At 44.4% G+C, this 19,112-nt stretch overlaps 1 protein-coding gene across 5 annotated transcripts in view; it reads left to right on the top strand.

Annotated features, from left to right (window-relative positions):
- Positions 1–15,794, top strand: part of bnc2 (basonuclin zinc finger protein 2) — a 167,575-nt gene extending 151,781 nt beyond the window's left edge. For 4 of the 5 annotated variants that reach the window (XM_087807350.1, XM_087807342.1, XM_087807373.1 and 1 more), the window contains 2 exons: positions 6,017–8,370; positions 11,978–15,794. In XM_087807350.1, the coding sequence (XP_087663476.1) occupies positions 6,017–8,370; positions 11,978–12,794 (3,171 nt within the window). In that variant the 3' untranslated portion in view covers positions 12,795–15,794. Of the gene's footprint in view, positions 1–6,016; positions 8,371–11,133; positions 11,208–11,977 lie in introns of all 5 variants that reach the window. The other variant, XM_087807357.1, reaches the window with a different exon arrangement.
- Positions 15,795–19,112: the final 3,318 nt, after the last annotated feature.

Below are 19,112 nucleotides of genomic sequence, written 5' to 3'. Positions count from 1 at the left end.
CGGGCGCGATTGTAGTCGTGACAGTTTATTTTTAACGTGATTTCACTGGCTCTGAGCAAGCATAATAATTATTGTTACATTATATTCCGACACTGTTGTGAAGGTGTCACTGACTTAATATTGTTTTAATATTATTGGATTAGAATAAGAAAGAGGGAAATAGGTTCCAACATGGAAAGATTATAAAAAAAATGGTGAGAAGTATAAACCTCATGGGTAAGATACTCCAGAACAGCAAATATTATCCAAAATATTTTTTAAATAATAAAAAAACACACCTAGGATCAAATTTAATGTCATTAGAAAATGGACAAAAGTTCAATACGAGAGATGAATTCAATAAATTATTTAAAAGTTGATTTACATGAAAATCAGTTCAAAAGTTGTTGTTTTTTATGTTTAAGAGTAAAGTAAATACATACATTTACATAATATAAAACTTTCCTTCATAGTGTTGACTGTTTTATCACATGAGAATTATAAATCTGAGTAAGAAACCTTTCCACAGTTTGACTCTGACATCATTTTGGCCCAAAGAATGCCAGGTATTGTTGTTGTCAAACTCAAACAAAAAGATACCTAGCTTAACCAAATATGATCCATAACCTCTCTCGAGTAAATAGCCGTTCGCTTAGCTCCCCAAAGTCACAGGGGCCACACCCGGACATTGTGCGAGGGATTTGCTGTTGTGTCACCGACGAAGGAAGCCGCGTGGAGTGTTGCAGGGAGTTGAGCAATCCGTGTCTGTTTCCAACAGTAAAAGAAACAATGAGGCTGTTAAGTGCTGAATGACCCTCAGAGGACCCACTACCATAAGAATGACAGATGCAATATCTACAATATGTGTCACTCGTTTTGTCCGACTTTTATCCTTTTTTTTAAACTAAATCGGACCATTTTGAAGGCATTGAATCAGTGTTTGTCGGCCCCGGGAGAATTCTTTCGTTTAGTGGGCTAAGAGGATCTATGAAACGTGTAAAAAAGTAGATTTTGAGTAAAAAAAAAAAGAATTCTGTTGCTGAAGACCAGATGTGCTGCGGATGGATCAAACATCTGCTGGATCTGCAAGGCTTCAATGGTCTTGGATGACCCCATCCCTTCACCTTTCCCAATATGTGTCCCAGCACGGCTCTTTTTTTTCACTATCTGTCCTCATAAAGACCGGGGTTTATTTTAAACCGAGTTCATGCCGATTCTTGCTTATATTGCTCATTATTGCCGATACCATGTTTTCACTCACACGAGAAAAGATACCTTTGTTATTGTTCTTTACTTTGTGTTTGATGGTCTAGAGCTTTTCTCGCTGCGTCGTTCTCAGCCTATAAAGGCGGCACCAGATGGTAATGGTGTTTATTTTTGCAGTAAGTAATCACCATTTTTTGAACACGTAACACTAGGCAGGCTCAGCGACCTGTAAGCGGGGGCCTCGCGAGACCCCGGCACCACTTCCTGCTGTACCCACATGATCACAGAAACACATTCACCTCTCACACACACTCACGCATAAATGCACACATAAACATTAACATCCTCCGGGCTGCTGGCGATGTAAGAACCCGGGCCACAGGGATGAATGTGTTCTGGCACATTGGCCGGGGTGGTGTAAATTACACTGCAGCCGCACTGGCACCCTCCACCCTGAAGATGAATGAGCCAACGTACATGCCAGGCTTTTTTTTTTTTACCTCAGAGGCAGTGCTTAAACCGTCCAGCTTGTTGATCATTGCGGCTATTTCCACTCAATAATGAAGTGCTTCGTGACAGCGGCCATCTTTTGTTGAGGATTGAAGGCACCTCTGATGAGCCTTTTGATGAACATTTGTTGTAAATTTTATTAGCAAAAAAACTTAGATAATTTACAACTTAATAATATCATCAGGAAAGAGGTGGGGTACACCCTGAACAGGCACCCAAAAAAAACACTGTAATACCTTCAGACAATTTACCCAAATTCTCAATCAACCTTTGTTTATTTTTGGAGATCATCAGAACACGAACATAATATTTAACTCCTCAAAGAAAGGTTGATTTGAACTTTCCTTTAATAAAATGCAGAAATAAAACTTGTTTTTTTCCCATTTTAACAATGACTTACAGAAATAAAACTTATTTTTGCAGAAATAAAACTTATTTTTGCAGAAATAGAACTTATTTTTCCCTTTTTAACAATGGCTTACAGAAATAAAACTTATTTTTTCAGAAGTAAAACTTACTTTTGCAGAAATAAAACTTATTTTTCCCTATTTAACAATGGCTTACTTTAGACTAGATACCTCTTTCCAGCCCTCCAGACCATTTGTCCACGTGTGAGTCTAGCAGGCACTGAAAACATGTCCGGTAAAGTAGTGCTGCTGGAAGGACAGCACCTGAGAGAGGAGCAGCAGTTAATGGTCCTACATCTTCCTGGCAGCATGTCAATAATGGCTCTGATCACATTAAGTAAAGAGTCCATTAGCTTATTCTCTTTCCTCCCTCCATTGCAGAACAGTCAAACTCCAGTGCAGCATATGTTGGCGTGTGCACACCTTTTGTGTCGTTAAATCCAAAACAGGTTGATTTGAGATGCTTTGAAAAAGAAGTGGGATAGGAATTGTAAATGTGCGGAGATGGAGAGGAGCCAACGACTCGGACACTTTTGAGTTGCAAAAAAAAATGCAACCAAATTGTGAGCATATGTTAATTTGCCGTTCCTGCCGCGGCCTCCAGTCAAAGTAGCCACGGAGACAAAGGAGATGTGGCGTAAGCAGCGGAGAGAATCCAGTCGTCAGCTTCCCCACCAACACACACTGGTGGTGGACAGACCCGGGAGAGCCTCAGCCGCCTCACTGCCTTCCATCGGCCCCGCAGGGAGCGCAGCAGACCCCACATCTGTCTCCCAGGCCCCCGCGACAGACCCGACTGGTGCTTTCAGACCCAGCAGATCACACGAATCATCCTCAATTAATAAGAAACATCAGGCGTTGTTCCCCCTCGCGGCCGTAATCACTCCACCCCACTTCACTGGGACCCCCCCCTCCCTCCGGCCCCGCGGGTCCACCGAGGTTGAATCATTGACCAGGTTCCATTGATTTGAACACGTATGTTCAGTGACAGTGGGTTTAAGAAATAAGCCGTGGATGTTTTTTGTTGTGGGTTTCGTGCAACAACTTTAAATGTCAACTGGATCTGAAAGTGGCTCCCATGTGTGCTTTGCACGGTTTTGTAATTGGTCATATCTGGAGGTGGTCTTCACTACAGGTCTACTTATTATAATTGAACTCAATAATAGTGGTGCGTATTAAAAATGTCTGCAGTGCAACTGAAGAGAAAAATACATTATTATTTTGCGTTGGAGTCTGACACTCTTAACAGGTGATTTGATCCCGGGTTAAACAATAAACGCTCCCCTGAGCTCATCAACATAAATATTCCCGGAAAACAAAGCCGGCGAACGAGCCGTCGGGTCACCAAAAGGGTCCGAAATCCTTTGATGTGCAAAGCATGAAAACAGCATTTACCCTGATCACAGAGAGCACATTTCAACCTCTGTGATGCTTACAAATGTCCTCCACCCACGTCTGGACAACGCAAGTGATTTCCCTCTAGTCCATCACAGGAGGAAAAAGTGAAGCTAGTTGCTCACAGATCACCTCTGACCTGCTACTTCAGAACCAATGGGGGAACAGTAGGCACCTTGGGAGCTCTTGCCCTCAGATGTGATGGCTCCAGGCAATGGGCTTTGCATGAACCCATCCCTTGTGGCACTGCTCGCCACTAGATCCTCTGCATTATTCATAAACCTTGTGATGGGGTGGGGAGAGAAACAGAATATGGAAAAGGAAGAGACATGGTTCAAGACCTTCTCAGATCACAAGGAACTTCTGCTTAACCTCCCTTGAAGTGGCGAACACAGGGATACAGCAGTTTTTTTTAAGGAACTGGATCTGAAAGCAGGACTGGAGATCAATGGGGATTCCCCTTGAGAGTTCCAGGAGATCACTTTCACTGCATGGTGATTGTTGAATCAATGTGGTTCCCATGGTTCACTTTGCCATCGTGAGAACTGAGCCTTTTCTTCTGCAAGTGATACTGTTTTTTTTATTTTTAATTGCCTTTTTCTTTGCCTTATGTTTGCGCGAAATCTTTGAAGGCGTCAAAATAAACGGCAATGTTTTCCGACCCACCCCGAAAAGGGTAAAATTGCACCATTTGTTGATGCCTTATGCGTCTTATGGCGTATTCTAAAGCATTTGTTTTAAAGCCCACTCCAGTCACCAGTCTAATAGGTGATCATTACAGCGACGTAGGTGTTACGGTGTTAATTGCGCGAGCACACGTCGAAGCCGAGGAAGAAAAAAAAAAAGAAGCACTTGACCAATAATACCGCTCGACACACACCCTGCTAATTGCGTAATTATGTGATTTGTTTTACTCGACAGTTGTGCCGAGGCCCTTGACAGGGCCATCATTCGCTCGTCCTCGTTGTCAGCACTTTGTGGAACCGCCACAATGGACCTGCTAAATGGCAACAGGATGGAGAACCAAAAAAAAAAAAAGGGCCATGAATTAAGAATGTCCTGAAGCAGCTGAGAGATTAATAAATATGCTGTAGCTGGATTAATTCGGGGAGAACCGGAGGGCCCCCTCGCACATAAAGTAAACCAACAGCAGCAGGCTGTCCACCAGATAAAGTGGCTCCGCCATTGTCTCTTTGCTGTAATTATTGGCTAATAGTCATTAACCCGGCAAACAGAGGTTTAGCTGTATTGTTTAAAGGACTCCTGGATGCATAATGACAGACTAATATGTCATAGCTCTGGGGGAGACGGGGGGGAGGGAGGATTAATGAGATTTTACAGGAGGGAGTGTAAGGAAAGGTGGGGCATGCTTGGAAAATATAGGGGGAAGAGGGCCACATTAAGCTAATTGGAAGATGAGTGCCTACTTGTAAAAGCCTTTCTAATGGAATATTTGTTCCCCTTACAGCATCACAAGGCTAATGCAAGTGAATGAACTCGTGAAATACACTGTAGAAAGAACTTAGCATGTAACGTTGCTGCGACTCGGAACGACAATTGATGATTATCGCTGCTGTAATCGCAGATTGACGCCGCGAGTTGCCGACCAGTTGATTTGTATCATGTTGCGTTAAAATGTTGGCGAAAATAAATTTAGAGCAAATCATCTGATTTTATTAATTTCCTCTCATGTTATGGTTAAAACTCAAGTGATTGTTTCTTAATCTGTTTAAACCTTTAAAAAAAAGCCTAATGTCTTTGCAAACTATTTTAAAATGCAAAATGATTTAATAATTCACTTTCTAATTTGCTTTCATTTTTCTTTCAATTACATCAAATTGACGCACTAATGCCCAGGCGGACGAGCCGTCTAAAATAATAGCGCCCGGGATAGAATTCTGAGTCATACCTTCAGGCGAGAAACTCGAGCGCACACAGAATAAAAGTATAAAATGTTTTTTAATGTATATTTAACAGTGAATACCCCAGTGACTATTGATGTTTCGTCTTAGAAGAATCTACTTCACCACTATATATCTGAGGGCATATGAAACATCTCACACTTTCATTTTTCTGTTTTCTTCTTCTTTTCTTTTTCTCCTTGCGGTCTCCCCCCTACTCCCTTTCGATGTGTCTCTTTAAACATTTATCTTGTGTTTTTTCCTCACAGACCCTTTGTGCTATGTGATGTTGATCTTACAGCTTTTACTCGCAAGAGTGAAACCGTTTCTTTCATAGACGCCAGCAGCGAGCAATGGAATGTAGCCATTTCACAGCCATTAATTGTTGTCACTCCCTTGTCGCCGTGTGCCCCAGGAACCTGCTCAGAGGAATATAAAATATCTTTTAAAATAATGTTACATTCCCCTACAGTTTTTCCAACTTGACGTGACCATAGATTGATATTTTAGCTTCTAATACACAACTCCCATTTTTATTTTAATAATTTGTGATCAAACTGATAATGCAATCAATAACCTTTTCCTTTTTTTTCTTCTCTCTTTTTACTGGCGAATTAGGATGCTGCCGGAAAGGTGTTGGACCGTTGGACCATCATGTCCCGGGAAGAAGAAATCATCACCCTGCAGCAGTTCCTACGCTTCGGTGAAACCAAGTCCATTGTCGAGCTGATGGCCATTCAAGAGAAGGAGGGTCAAGCAGTAACCGTTCCCTCCTCCAAGACAGACTCTGGAATAAGGACATTCATTGAGAGCAACAACAGGACCCGAAGCCCGGGGATCCTGACGCACATGGAAAGCAGTAGCCCGTCGAGCATTCATCATTTTGAGAATATACCAAACAGTCTTGCCTTCTTGTTGCCATTCCAGTACATCAACCCTGTCTCAGCCCCCATGCTCGGCATGCCCCCCAACAGCCTGGCCATGGAACAATCATCTCTTCGACTCAGGGAACCCAACTTGCCAAACCAGGTTGAACAGGTGGACACGAGTGAGTCGGAAGTCTCTCTCTCCCCCTTCCGGACTGGCCAGAGTCCCAGCCGTGGCCCCCTCGGTTCCTTGAACAACATCGAACCTAAATCCGAGGCCAGCAACAGGGCGTCCCCCGCCTCGCCGTCTCCTTCCGCTCACGGTCAAGACGGACAGCAGCAATCGTCACTGCAGAGCCAGCAGTCCCAAAGTCTATCTCAGCAAAATAACCACAGCATAAGTGACCACCAGGTCCATCAACATTTCATAAAGGAGGAGCAGTCAAAAACAATCACCCACACGTCTTTTTCGTCAAAGATGCACCGCATGCGTCGCATGGGTTCGACTTCACGCAAGGGGCGGGTGTGTTGCAACTCCTGTGGAAAGACATTTTACGATAAAGGCACACTAAAGATACATTATAACGCTGTACACTTGAAAATTAAGCACCGCTGCACCATTGAAGGCTGCAATATGGTTTTCAGTTCATTACGCAGTCGCAACCGCCACAGCGCCAATCCTAATCCACGGTTGCATATGCCCATGTTGCGAAACAACCGTGACAAAGACCTTATCCGTGCAACATCGACCTCTGGCACGCCCGTCATCTCAACCAGCAAGAACAGTGGCTTCACTCTCACGAGCCCTGGACGACCTCCGCTGGGTTTCACAACACCTCCAGTTGACCCTATGCTTCAGTCCCCTCTGCAAAGCCCATTAGTATACCCCTCCCTTAAGTCAGTACAGCCAGTCCAACCAGTGCCTCCATTCTATCGCACATTACTGTCCCCCGCGGATCTAGTTAGCTCTCCAGTGTCACTGCCTACCAGTCCAATTTTGCCATCTACAACAAACAGTACTTCGTTGATGGAACATCAACAACAGATGTTGGCAGCTGTGGCCTCCCATAACGCTCATATGTCCGAAAGCGGACTCATGTCCCATCGCTTATCCAACCCCAGTGCCAACCACGAACCCTCCGTTGACCCGGCTCCTAAAAAGAAACCCCGTAAATCTAGCATGCCGGTGAAGATTGAAAAAGAAGTCATCGACGTTGCGGACGATTTTGACGATAAAGATGACGATGACGATGATAGTATTCATCGAAATTCCCATCACCACTCGTTACTTCTGCACAACAATATTAAGATCAATGGTAGTTGTAACGGCAACAACACTGGCAATAGCATCGGGAACCACAGCGGAGGTAGTGGTCCTCAGTCTCCTTCCCAGGACGAGATGAGCCCGAGCATAGGTCTCAGAGGTATGATGCGGCAGAGTGAAGACGAGTGCCGGGAGGGTACTGGTAGCGAGAGCCGGGGTGACCTCCGAGGTTCAAGCGATCAACGTTGCATGGACAGCTTCACCTCCGAGGATCAGGACCACGAGCGAGACTTTGAAAACGAGTCCGAAACGTCCGAATCCAAGATGTTTTACCGCGATGAGATGATGGAAGTGGAGGATCAGCAGAAGCACAGTCGGGGCCAAAGAACACTAAGCAAGGACCACGATGATGAGGGCGATGCGGAAAGCAACATGCGAAAGGAACTAGAAGGAAAAGACTCCCCCTCCCCTCATCAGCCCCCCATCAAGATCAAGGAAGAACTCAATGATCCCACCTACGACATGTTCTGTATGAGCCAATACGGTCTCTACAACGGAGGGATGGCGGCGGCGGCGGCGGCAGCCAGCATGGCGGCTCTGCATGAGAGTTTTATCTCGTCGATGGGCTACGGTGCGAGCCCCCCCAAATTCCCTTCTTCCCATTCGCCAGACGAAGACCCGTGCTCGAGTCCGGACCCCAAAATCTGCTACGTGTGTAAAAAGAGCTTCAAGAGCTCCTATAGCATGAAACTGCACTACAAGAACGTCCACCTGAAAGAGATGCACGTGTGCACTGTGTCCGGTTGCAACGCTGCCTTCCCGTCCAGGCGGAGTCGAGACAGGTGGGTCTTCACTTGACATTTATAGGTCGTTTTTAATCGTTTACCGCAGAACATCGCTGTGATTCGTCCTGTTTGAAATATACCAAGGGTTACTGATTCAAGTGGTGTAAAGATATATTTGATATATGAATTTTAAAATAGCCCTTTTTATGAATTCACCAACTGTTTCACTTTTTTATTAAAACAACAACTTCCACGTGCATCGACTTAGCTCTCGATCTCTTCCTCTTATACATATTATTTTCCTTTTATTCATTCTGAATCTGCAGACAGATTTAGCCACCTCCTTCTTCGCCGTTGAATATATGCTAAGGCAGTAGGTTTACAAAAAAATCTAAAGTAAGGTCTGAATGTATTCGGGATCGTTTCGATGTGCAAAAATCTCAAACATAAAGACAGTAAAGAATGATTACACCTTGTCTGCAGCCAATCTAATTAAATATGTTTGATGGGAATTAAACACAAAAGGACACACAAGCGTTTTTGTCCGACCTGCTGGCCGACGTCCCTCAAGTTAAATCATTGCATATTTATAGCGGGGAGCTAGCAGAGCCGACAGAAGTGGTGCCCGAAGAAGCCGCTTGATTAATTGCTGAAAAGGCTTGTGTACGGGCGATCATCGCCTTTATAAGAGCCGTTAATCAAATTGTTTTGGGCAGTGACAGGGCCGGTCTGGCCCTATCTAGCTTCTTTATCAGCCTGCCAGAGTTTTATTAAGAACCTCTTCTTCATAACTGTTCTTTGTCCCGGCTGCGACTAGGTGGCCTCCCTTTTTCCACATTCCCTAGCCGCTCGTCGTGTGGTCCCCGCACGGGCCACTGCAAACGGAAAGAGTGAAGGTTAATTATCTTGGAGAGTCTCTTTCCTCCCCTCCCCGGCCTCCTTCCTTTACCCTCGGTCCCTGCACGGCATGTGGGCCCGGCTCTGCAGCTTCACAATTAACTCACTGTTTGACTTTTTATTATATCATACGACCGCGCTGTCTTGACTGCGGTCACATTGCTCATAGAGAGAATACGTTAGCAAAGACACTCTGATTAAAAGAAACAAATGTAATGTTTGTTCAATTATTTATCAGCCAGTGGCACTTTAAAGAATAAGTGAATTATTTTCTCAGATTAATAAACCATCATGTGCTTCATGGAGCATCATAAAAAAAAATCTAAATTAAAAAGTTATTCCTACTTTTTATGAACAGACACAGTTTAATGTATTCCTGTTCCCATTTCTTTCCATTTAGTGGTAACAACATTAGATATCTCCTATAGTGACAGCGAGTGATAAATGCTACCAAAGGCTCCTGTCCTCCCACTTAAACCTAAACCTCATAACATACCACTGATGACACAAAAGACAAAGGACCACCGGTGTCAGAATAATACCACACAGCCTTCCATCTCATTAGGCGTCATTTAGACAAATTACACCAGCGCTTCGCACAAACAATGGAAGGCAAAGGACCATCTACAGGACCTAAAGATGATTAACACCAGGTTGGGATGGGCAGACTCTTGCTCTTCCTCCTCTGTGCAGTCAAAAATTGGCTCTCTGGAGGGCCTCCCCCATCTTTTTAGGCAGAGATGAGACTGTCAAATTGTTTGCCAGCCACATTACCGGCCTGTAGGGAGGTGGAGGAAGGGAGGATGGGGGTGTGATTTTGGGTCGGGAGAGATAACGACGAACGGAGGTGGGGGGAACGAACGGGCTAGGAGGCGTAAAAGTGATAAGTTGAGAGATAAGTGAATTTTGTCTATTGTGACCATCAGGCCTGGTGTATTTTGTAGACTAAGGCCATGTCTAAAATAAAAGTTCCGTTAGCATAGCATCCAAAAATGAGAGAAACTAATGTTTTCTTTTGGTGAACAACAAGGTTTAGCTGCTGTTTTCAGTCACACTTTGACTGGCACTCACTAATACATCGACACCAGCAAGAGAATTATCTTAATAAATCTTTGAAAATCCAAATGTTAAATCCAAGAGTTGAACTGTTGAAGTGTTGTTTACTTGTAGTTGTGTTTTTTTTAGCCATTTATCATAAGTCACCTGTGATTGACCCTCGTAACACTTTGTAATTATTCTGTTTTACGTACCTTTTCCGATGTTCCGGGCGATACTTTTTCCACGACGCTCGTCGTGAACAAGTCGATATTTACGATGTATAGAGTTGACATGTGGTGTGGATTCTCAGAAACGACTTAATCTCCGGTTCAGACTAATTACTGCATGATAATAAGCATGTTGAAGTTTGTAATTCTTACGTAGTCGTGGTTAACCTAGAGCTTATGAGCAGTGAAAGGTTTTTTCTTATCAACATGTTGCAAAGGACCTGCCTACCTGAGCATCGCCAACAGCATCCCAAAAAAAAACCCACTAGTGTTAGTGAAACAGAATCACGGCCGGCGGACGCTGACAGTCCTAAACGGGGTCCGCCGTGTTCGCCCAGACGGAGGCGCTAAACGACACATATTTCCTCCATTAGCGATCAACACATGTGAGTTCGCTATCAAAGGATTTACACCGCCTTGTGACCGACGCGCTCCAGCGTGAGCGTAGTATATTTTGTGGGGGGGGGGGGGTTTTCTTTTGCACTCACATAATAACACCAGGACACACAAACACACACTCAGACAGTGACAGCCGAACGCCGATCGATTCGCCACGCTGCCGCTCCCGAATGCTGACGATGCTCGAGTGGACGGGCTCCTGATTGCCTCGTTCACGGGAAAAGGGTCCCTGAAATGAATGTATTTTTACCTCTTGCAGGACAATGTCGGATAGGGAAGTAAATAATTAAAGGAAAGGGACCCTTTTTGACTGCATCAACCCTGCCACTGCTGGTAAGCTCTACTATCCATTGTGACTCCATTCATATCCTGTTGAGGATGACCCTTTTTTTTTGTTTCTTGAACACACATGTGCTTCCCTTGCATGGATACCCCTTTAACATGTGTGGGTGCTTGATTTTTCCTGATATGATTTTTTTGGAGTGAACATTAGAAAAAGTGGCCCCTGTGTGTGTTATGTTAGGCAGATTTTTTTCCTGTGTTTTTTAAGCCCCATTCCCCCTCTTGCATCTCTGAGCATGGCTTTGCATACTAACTTAAAGACAACCTCGGCATGAGCACTCGATACTCCCGGCAGCTGCGGCGCACATCCTGACGCAGTTTTTTGCTTCTTTTTTTTTTTTTTGTGTGTTGCTGGGAAAAACGCCCGTCATAATTAATTCCAGAGCTACATAAAGACACGCTCATCGTGGCGCTTGATTAAGCCACGTGTGAACGGGAATGACTTTGATAATGCTGTCTCGTGCTAATATGCTATCCAATTCCCCCTGATGATTACATCACCGCCGCCTCCCGATCAATTGATAAACTACTATTCAAACGTGGTAGACTGTTTAATTGAGTCAGAGTCAATTGAATCTGAGAGCCAGGCTCGTGCAGACATGCTGACAGCGGGGAGGAAGCAGTTGGAAAAGTTATGTTTGAAGCGCTTTCCCTGAGAAGAGCTTCAAGTGTAGCTGCTGTTAGCAATGATTTTTTAAAAAACAGGAACGCCGTTTGTGTTGATCTCAAAAGACTCACCCTCCTGTTTCCCTCCTCACCAGGCACAGCTCCAACATTAACCTGCACCGTAAACTGCTGACCAAAGAGCTGGACGACATTGTCTTGGACCCCCAACTGACGCCCCTTCCTAAGGACCTACGAGCGGAGGTGCTGGCCAAGATCTACGCCGGTCATCACATTGGCTTCGACCCCACGCCGGGCATGGACATCCGAGGCCACCGATTCGGACCCCTGGGTCTGAGCCACAGCTACGCTCCCTCACGCCACGATTTTTTCCACCACCCTCTCCACCAAGACCTTAAGAACTTCCACACCAACGGTTTCTCCGGCGGCCAGCGGGACGACGACGACTACATGGTGCTGGACCTGAGCACCACGTCCAGCCTGCAGTCCAGCGGCAGCCTCCACTCCTCGCACGAGTCGGACGAGGGCAGCGACGAGGGGATCCTGCTGGAGGACCTGGAGGCGGAGGCGGATGAGGATGACGACCACAGCGAGGGCGAGGAGCACTTGATGAACGGCGGCGGCGGGGGGGTCGCGGCGGGGAAACAACTCGAGGAGATGGGAGAAATAAGAGGACAAGGTGAAGGGTTGGACACTTCCTCCTCATTATTCCTCCTTTCACCCACGGGGGGCAGTAGCGAGGCGAGCAGCGGGATCTTGTGCAACATCTGCCACAAAATGTACAGCAACAAAGGGACGCTGCGCGTGCACTACAAGACTGTGCACCTGCGCGAGATGCACAAGTGCAAGATCCCAGGATGCAACATGGTGTTCAGCTCCGTGCGCAGCCGCAACCGACACTCTCAGAATCCCAACCTCCATAAAAACATGCCCTTTTCCAACGTAATAGACTGATGAGAGAATATCCTCACGTCACCCCCCCCCGATACTCTTCATTCCAGGGTCGGCAACATCAGCTCAACGCCCATATTCTCACGCAAAAGAAGAAAAAAAAAAACTCGATCGCTCCTTTGGAAAAAACTTCTCTGAACACGGAGCGTTATTTATAACATAGATCCCTTTTATCAAGCTCATCCTCCGACATCTGTTTTTTCATGTGTGTCTCCAAAGAATTGACTCTTTTTTGTGATTTGCCTGCAGAAACGATATTGAAAAAAAAAAAAAAAAAAAAAGAAATTCTTCTTGTTGTATTTGTGAAACGATAGCTTTTAAATGAACCCCTTATGAAAAGCATGAAAGCTTCATTTGTAAATAACGTCCCCCCCCCCCCCCCCAAGAGGCTTTTGGTGTTACAGAGTTGTGTTGATGGTTGTTTGCTTTTTCTCCTGCTTTATGGGTTTTATGTTACAGTCCAGTACAAATACTTTCCGCTATAGGCAAGAAAGAGGTAGCATCTTATTAGCTTGACTCATTTACGTTAGCTACAAAGTTGAAAAAAGAAAAAAATGGGTCCTAGAAAAAAAAAAAACAATATCATGTGACTTGTTTTATCTACTTGTTAGATATTCAAAGGTTGCCCGCATGCTCTTTTTGGCTCCTACACAATTATCATTCTTTGTATTTTTATTAAGTTTGATTTGTTTATGAGCTTTAGTATTCAGTTTTTTTGCACTTTGCATCTGCGAAAAGGGGACGTGTAATATTGCTGAGAGGATTTTGGCAATTTCTTTTTTTTGTTTGTTTGTTTTTCGGGAGGGGGCGGGGTCACAAATCGCTACGGTGCCAAGGACAGTGAACGTACATTCGACATACAGTATTTGTGCCAGTTTTTTTTTGTTGTTGTTGTGCACGTGCAGAATTTGAAAGCAATACGACACACACTAAGTTAGAGTTTCAACACTGCTTGACTTCAGGTTACAAGGTCAATGCCAACGAAACTGTCGAACCCCAATACTATAAAACAAAAATGTACAGTCCTACACAACATTTAGACGATGATACATTCCAGACACTACAATGTTGTGGGAAAACATTCTGTGGCGGTGACTTAAAAGTACGGAGAGTAGTCCTTCAACTGTGAACAACCAATCGTGTATAAATCGCCCCCTGGTGGACTGACATGATGCACTTGAGTCTTAAATCTTTTTGCTGTAATATTTTCCTTTTCCATAACTGAATGATGCTCCTGAAGTCATGTCTCTGTTCTAAAGAACCCCCCCCCCCAAAAAAAAGGTCCAGTAGTTTGTGTCAAATAGAAAAACGAGTATTCCAAGCGGAGATTTTGTCGCGTGATGAACGTACGGCGACGAATGAAACCGTCTTTTCTTCTCCCCGTCGTACATCAGTCGTTCATCTCCGCTCGTCTCTCCTCAAAGAGCGAGAGCTGACGGAAAGGTTGCAGAGGTGGACGGCTGACTCGGGAGGAAGGAATGACAGTAAAGATCATTAAAAAAAAATGTGCTTCTTCGCCGCTACCTGGAGGCGTCGCTGCCTCTTTTCGCCGCTCGTCTCATAATTCACCGGGCAAAGATGGCTGACAGCGCCGTGACGCTGACGGGAAGGAAGGGAAAAGAAACCAACAATTGTCTAATAAACCGAAGCCATCTATTCAGCTTCTTCTCTGTTTCAATCGGGGTCACTTTGATTCTTTTCGCCACTTTGAATTCGGGATCGTCTCCATCGCTAAGAACCAGCAGATGTCACCGGTTGTTGGATAGAAACCTTTTGTTATGCAAAATGTAGACCTAACTTTGAAAAATAACCGTGGTTGTCATGGAGACGTATCGTACCTAAGCCAGGATATCTGACCCAGCTTAAGCTAACTGCCTTCTAGTTACTTTTCACAGATTAGCCGTTACTTTTATCTTCTTTTATTGGATTCCATTGAAGTGACCAAGATGAGTAAACGTTACTTTCTAGTACGTAATGGAAGTTGTTTCGAGTTCCATTCATCGTGGTCGTCTTTAATTGCTTTAACCCCCCAAAAAAAAGCATGAATCTGGCCTTAGACTGGATTGAAATACTGGGACCTAAAGTCAAGTTTCTGTTTGGAACACTGAGGCGAGGGACGGCACTACCTGAATAGTTTGGTGGTCAAATGAAGACACTGTATCCCCTGTTTTTTAAAAAAAATCCCTTTGGTTGAAAACCGTGCTCAGAAATGGAAGCGAACGATTGTTATTCCCCGACTTCAGATAAATAAACAACAACAGTTTGCAGGAGACAAACATCCTGAAGTTCCCCCTTAAAACACGGACTCGGGGTTCATCCCCCGAAAGAACACTTCGCTCACGACCCTTAATATTTCATTGGACTCGGGGCCCCTGAAGTGTGAATAGACGAACCATGAAGCTGGATCCGGGGGACGACGTGAAACGGCACCAAAAAAAAAAAAAAGAAGCGATGCTTATGTAGATGATGGTGAAACTAGAGCCTGTATATAGTTGAACTGGAACCTGTGGATAATAAAGTGTGATCGTAAGGAGTGTAACCATTTTACACTGTGCCAACACCCCGTTTCTGATCATCACGGCTGAACGTGCTTGAGAACCTTTTATGTTGCGAGTTGTTACGTTTGGTCTTCAAAAAAAAAGAAAAAAAAGCGGTGTTTCTAGCGAACACTGGTCCTCGCTGCGCTGCATGGCAACAGGAAAATCACTTTGGTGTCCAAATGGTGATTGAAACACCTCATGAACACTGTATGTTACCTGCACAGGTGATGTTACTGACCTGCAGACGAACGTTCCTCTTTCAACAGCTCGTTCCCTTTTTTCTGTTTTTTTTTTTTCTTTTCATTTTGTTTTTTTTTTGCATCTTATATGTTTATGGTTTTTGCATTAAATGCATAAGGGTTTTTGGGATGTAAATGGAATTTTATTCATATTTTGTCCAAATACCTCTTGTAATTTGTATCAGAATTCTTGTACAATTTTTATATTAAAGATTTATCAGTCACTGGTATTTGGTCCTTGTTTTTCTCTTCACAAATGGTGGATATGGGAAAAAAAAAGCCACAGACCTCTGCCAAGCAGCTCATTTACATCCATATAGGCATATAGTTTGTTATTATAGCAATGTTTCTCCAAATCACACCCTTGATGTGACAGTAGGTGGCAGCACTTACAAAATACACAAGTGCTCATTTTGGATCACAATTCTTTAAAGATTTTCTGGATCCAGATGGTAATGTAAAAGTAGTGAAAATTTCAGGCAAACTATGAGCCTAATGGTCAGTAATTTAAAACATGAAATTCATGCTTATCTAGGGCTCCCTCTTGTGGGCACCTACATCCAAAACTTTATCCGTTAAATGAAGGTTCAACTTTTATTTAACTCTGCGTCAAATGAAAATAAAGTGGCCGAAGACGGCGGGAAACAAAACAAAAAAAAAGACACCAGGTTGTCAATCACGTTCCTGGAACGAAGCCCCAGACTTCGGGCCCGTCTTAGCCGAAGCTTAATTACCTGGTGATAAGAAGCTTTGGGGAAAAGGCTATCTTGACTCATTTGCAGATGATTAGATTTGTAATTATTAAAGATCAGCTGAAGGTGCTGCTGGTCTAAGCAAGTCATTACGATGGCCAGACAAGACGCAGACGCAGGATCATACGCCGCCAATTAAATTACCGGCGCCGACGAAAGTTCACACCTCGGCAAACTCTTCTTTTTCTTGTTTTAGTTACTTTAAAGTCATGTTTCAGACTTTACTACTTTCATAATTGAGGATAAAAATGAACTTTTATTAATCCTCAGTTCATCCACTGCTTATCCAAGGTCAGGTCGTGGGGGCAGCAGTTGGGACAAAGAGGTCCGGACTTTCTTTCTCCAAAGAAACCTTTTCCTTTTTCTGAGGACATGCCTGGAACACAAGGACACCTCCAAAAAAAAAATACTCTAAGGTCCAAGTAGACATTTGGTGTCGCTTGTATCCTCTAAATGGGAAGCATTGTCTTTTGGCTCAGCTCTTTCTTCACAGTACACAGACATACATTCCATGCGTTTGTTTCTTCTTGTCTGGACTATTGTAACAGTTTGTTTTCATGTCTTAACAAGAAGAATCTGTCTCGCCTTCAGTTGATTCAGAACTCTGCAGCGAGAATTCTGACCTGCTCTAGTAGAAGAACTCACATTTCTCCGATCCTTAAAACTCTTCACTGGCTTCCAGTTTCTTTCAGGATCAACTTTAAAATTCTGGTTCTTACTTTCAGATCTATTCATTGTCAGGCTCCTCCTTACATCACTGATCTGATCCAGCCTTACACCCCAGCTCGGGCTCTGAGGTCTGTGGATCAGAATCTACTTATGGTTCCTGAACGGTTCAGGACCAGAGGAGAGAAATCTTTTCAGGCTGTTGCTCCTAAGCTTTGGAACGATCTTCCTCTCTCTTTGCGCTTGATGGATCTACTGACTCCTTTAAGAAACATCTTAAGACGTTTCTATTTGTTCAGGCTTTTCCTTGATTTTCTGGAACTCCTGTGTTGTTCTCAGTTTTATCTTGATCTTTAAAGTATGTACTTTTTTGAGTATTGTTTTGTTTGTTTAAGCGCTTTGTGACCCTGGTCTAGAAAAGCGCTATATAAATAAATATTACTTACTTACTTACTTACTTATACATGACTAACGACGCTGCACCGACCCATCACTGTCAAGAAAAAAGTATTCACAAAAACACCGACAAGTTAGAAACACAAGATTTGTATTTTTTTGTATTGGGGTCATCGTCAATAAAAGTCACTTTTCAACAACAAATAAAAGAAAATAAAAAAGCAATAGTTCACGGACACGTCTGTAAAAGCATAAACGGCGACTCGTGAATTGATATAAAAACTTTTCTGGGGGAGAAACCTGAACCCCCCCCCTCTGGCTGGACCGGACCCCATACACATATTAGGCGGTTTTTACTGGGCCTTATCGATCTGTTCTACACCAGTGAGGCCTGCAGTGCTGGCTAATGCTATTGACGAGCCATCAGTCTTGTCCAGAAGAAGTGTGGAGGCATGCAGACCCTTCTTTCTTTTTTTTTCAAACCCAACCAAGAAAAGAAGAGGACGGTCGGAGGGTGGGTGTGTGGGGGGGGTGGGGGGCGTCGATGGACAATGATGGAAAGTGGGGAGGAGGGTGAAGGTGCAAGCGCAGCACACAGACTCGGACCACTGTCCATGGTTTGGGAACACTAAATTAGAAAAAAAGACAAAAGGGATGAGAGAGCAAGAAACTGTAAACAGCCGCATCGATCCAACTAGTGTCGGGCAAATCAAAGCATTCCAGACGCTCGTCTGCACCCCGAAACTTGACGGTGAAGCAGCGAAAATATCTCTCCACTTAAAAAAAAGTTGATGCCAACAGGAATATCTCCAGGAATATCCGTCCGGACACGTCAGTGTTAACTCGCTAGAAAAGGTGGATGAAAATGCCTTCTGGCAACCCAGGGACAGAGGGAATGCTGAACTCATCACAAAGCCCCCCCAACTCCCCCCCCCTCCGGGCGTCCACCGGTGCATAATGACCCCAACAAGACGGGAATCCCTTTTAATTAAAGTGAAGGGAGATCAGTTAAGCAGATGGTTGCCGACAAATATTAGGGGAAATAGAATGTTTAATGGCCTGTGCACTTATCGAGGGCTATTTTTTCCAACACCCCGGCTCAAACAGATAAACAGAACCGGGGCCTTGTTAATCAACCTTACAACCTTTAAAGCCCGAGATAAGAGAATAATTCGGGATCTTTGTAAATTAGCTTCGAGATGTTGGGGCGAAGACTGTGGCCCCCGGTGCGCGCTCGGGGCCAACGGCAGGCCAAAGAGGAAGCGGAATTTCTATCAGTGTAATAGCCCTGCGCCCGTGGTGGGCAACTTCGGCTACTTTTTTTTTTCAGAGGGAATGAAGAGATTTTTTTTCCCTCTATTTTCTCCCCGAGTTTGTATTCCCCTTGAGGTTTGACCCTCTTGCCACCGTCCTACTGCGCTCTTATCAGCGACACAAGAGAGTCGCCCGCCTCCGTGGAAATCATCCGAACACAGAGGCAGGAAATTGGCGGTCGGCGCCGGTGGCCTGTGTGAGCAGGTTAACCGAAGCCCTTACCCTTCCCAGTCGGACGCGGGGGGGCCGGGGCGGGGGGTTACATTGCCCGATGATAGGAAGAGGAGGAGAGGATTATCCACTAAAATGTTGCACAGATTTATAAAATAGACAAGCAGAGAAGAGTTTTTTTTTCCTCTGCAAGATGCAGAAAGTCCTTCATCATGACCATGTTTTTACTTTATAAAGTTCCAC

The sequence above is a fragment of the Callionymus lyra genome, chromosome 1 (assembly GCF_982586985.1).
Source record: "Callionymus lyra chromosome 1, fCalLyr1.hap1.1, whole genome shotgun sequence".
Classification (NCBI taxonomy): Eukaryota; Metazoa; Chordata; class Actinopteri; order Syngnathiformes; family Callionymidae; genus Callionymus; species Callionymus lyra.
Note: the sequence above shows the minus strand (reverse complement) of the source record. Positions and strands in the feature narration are given on the sequence as shown.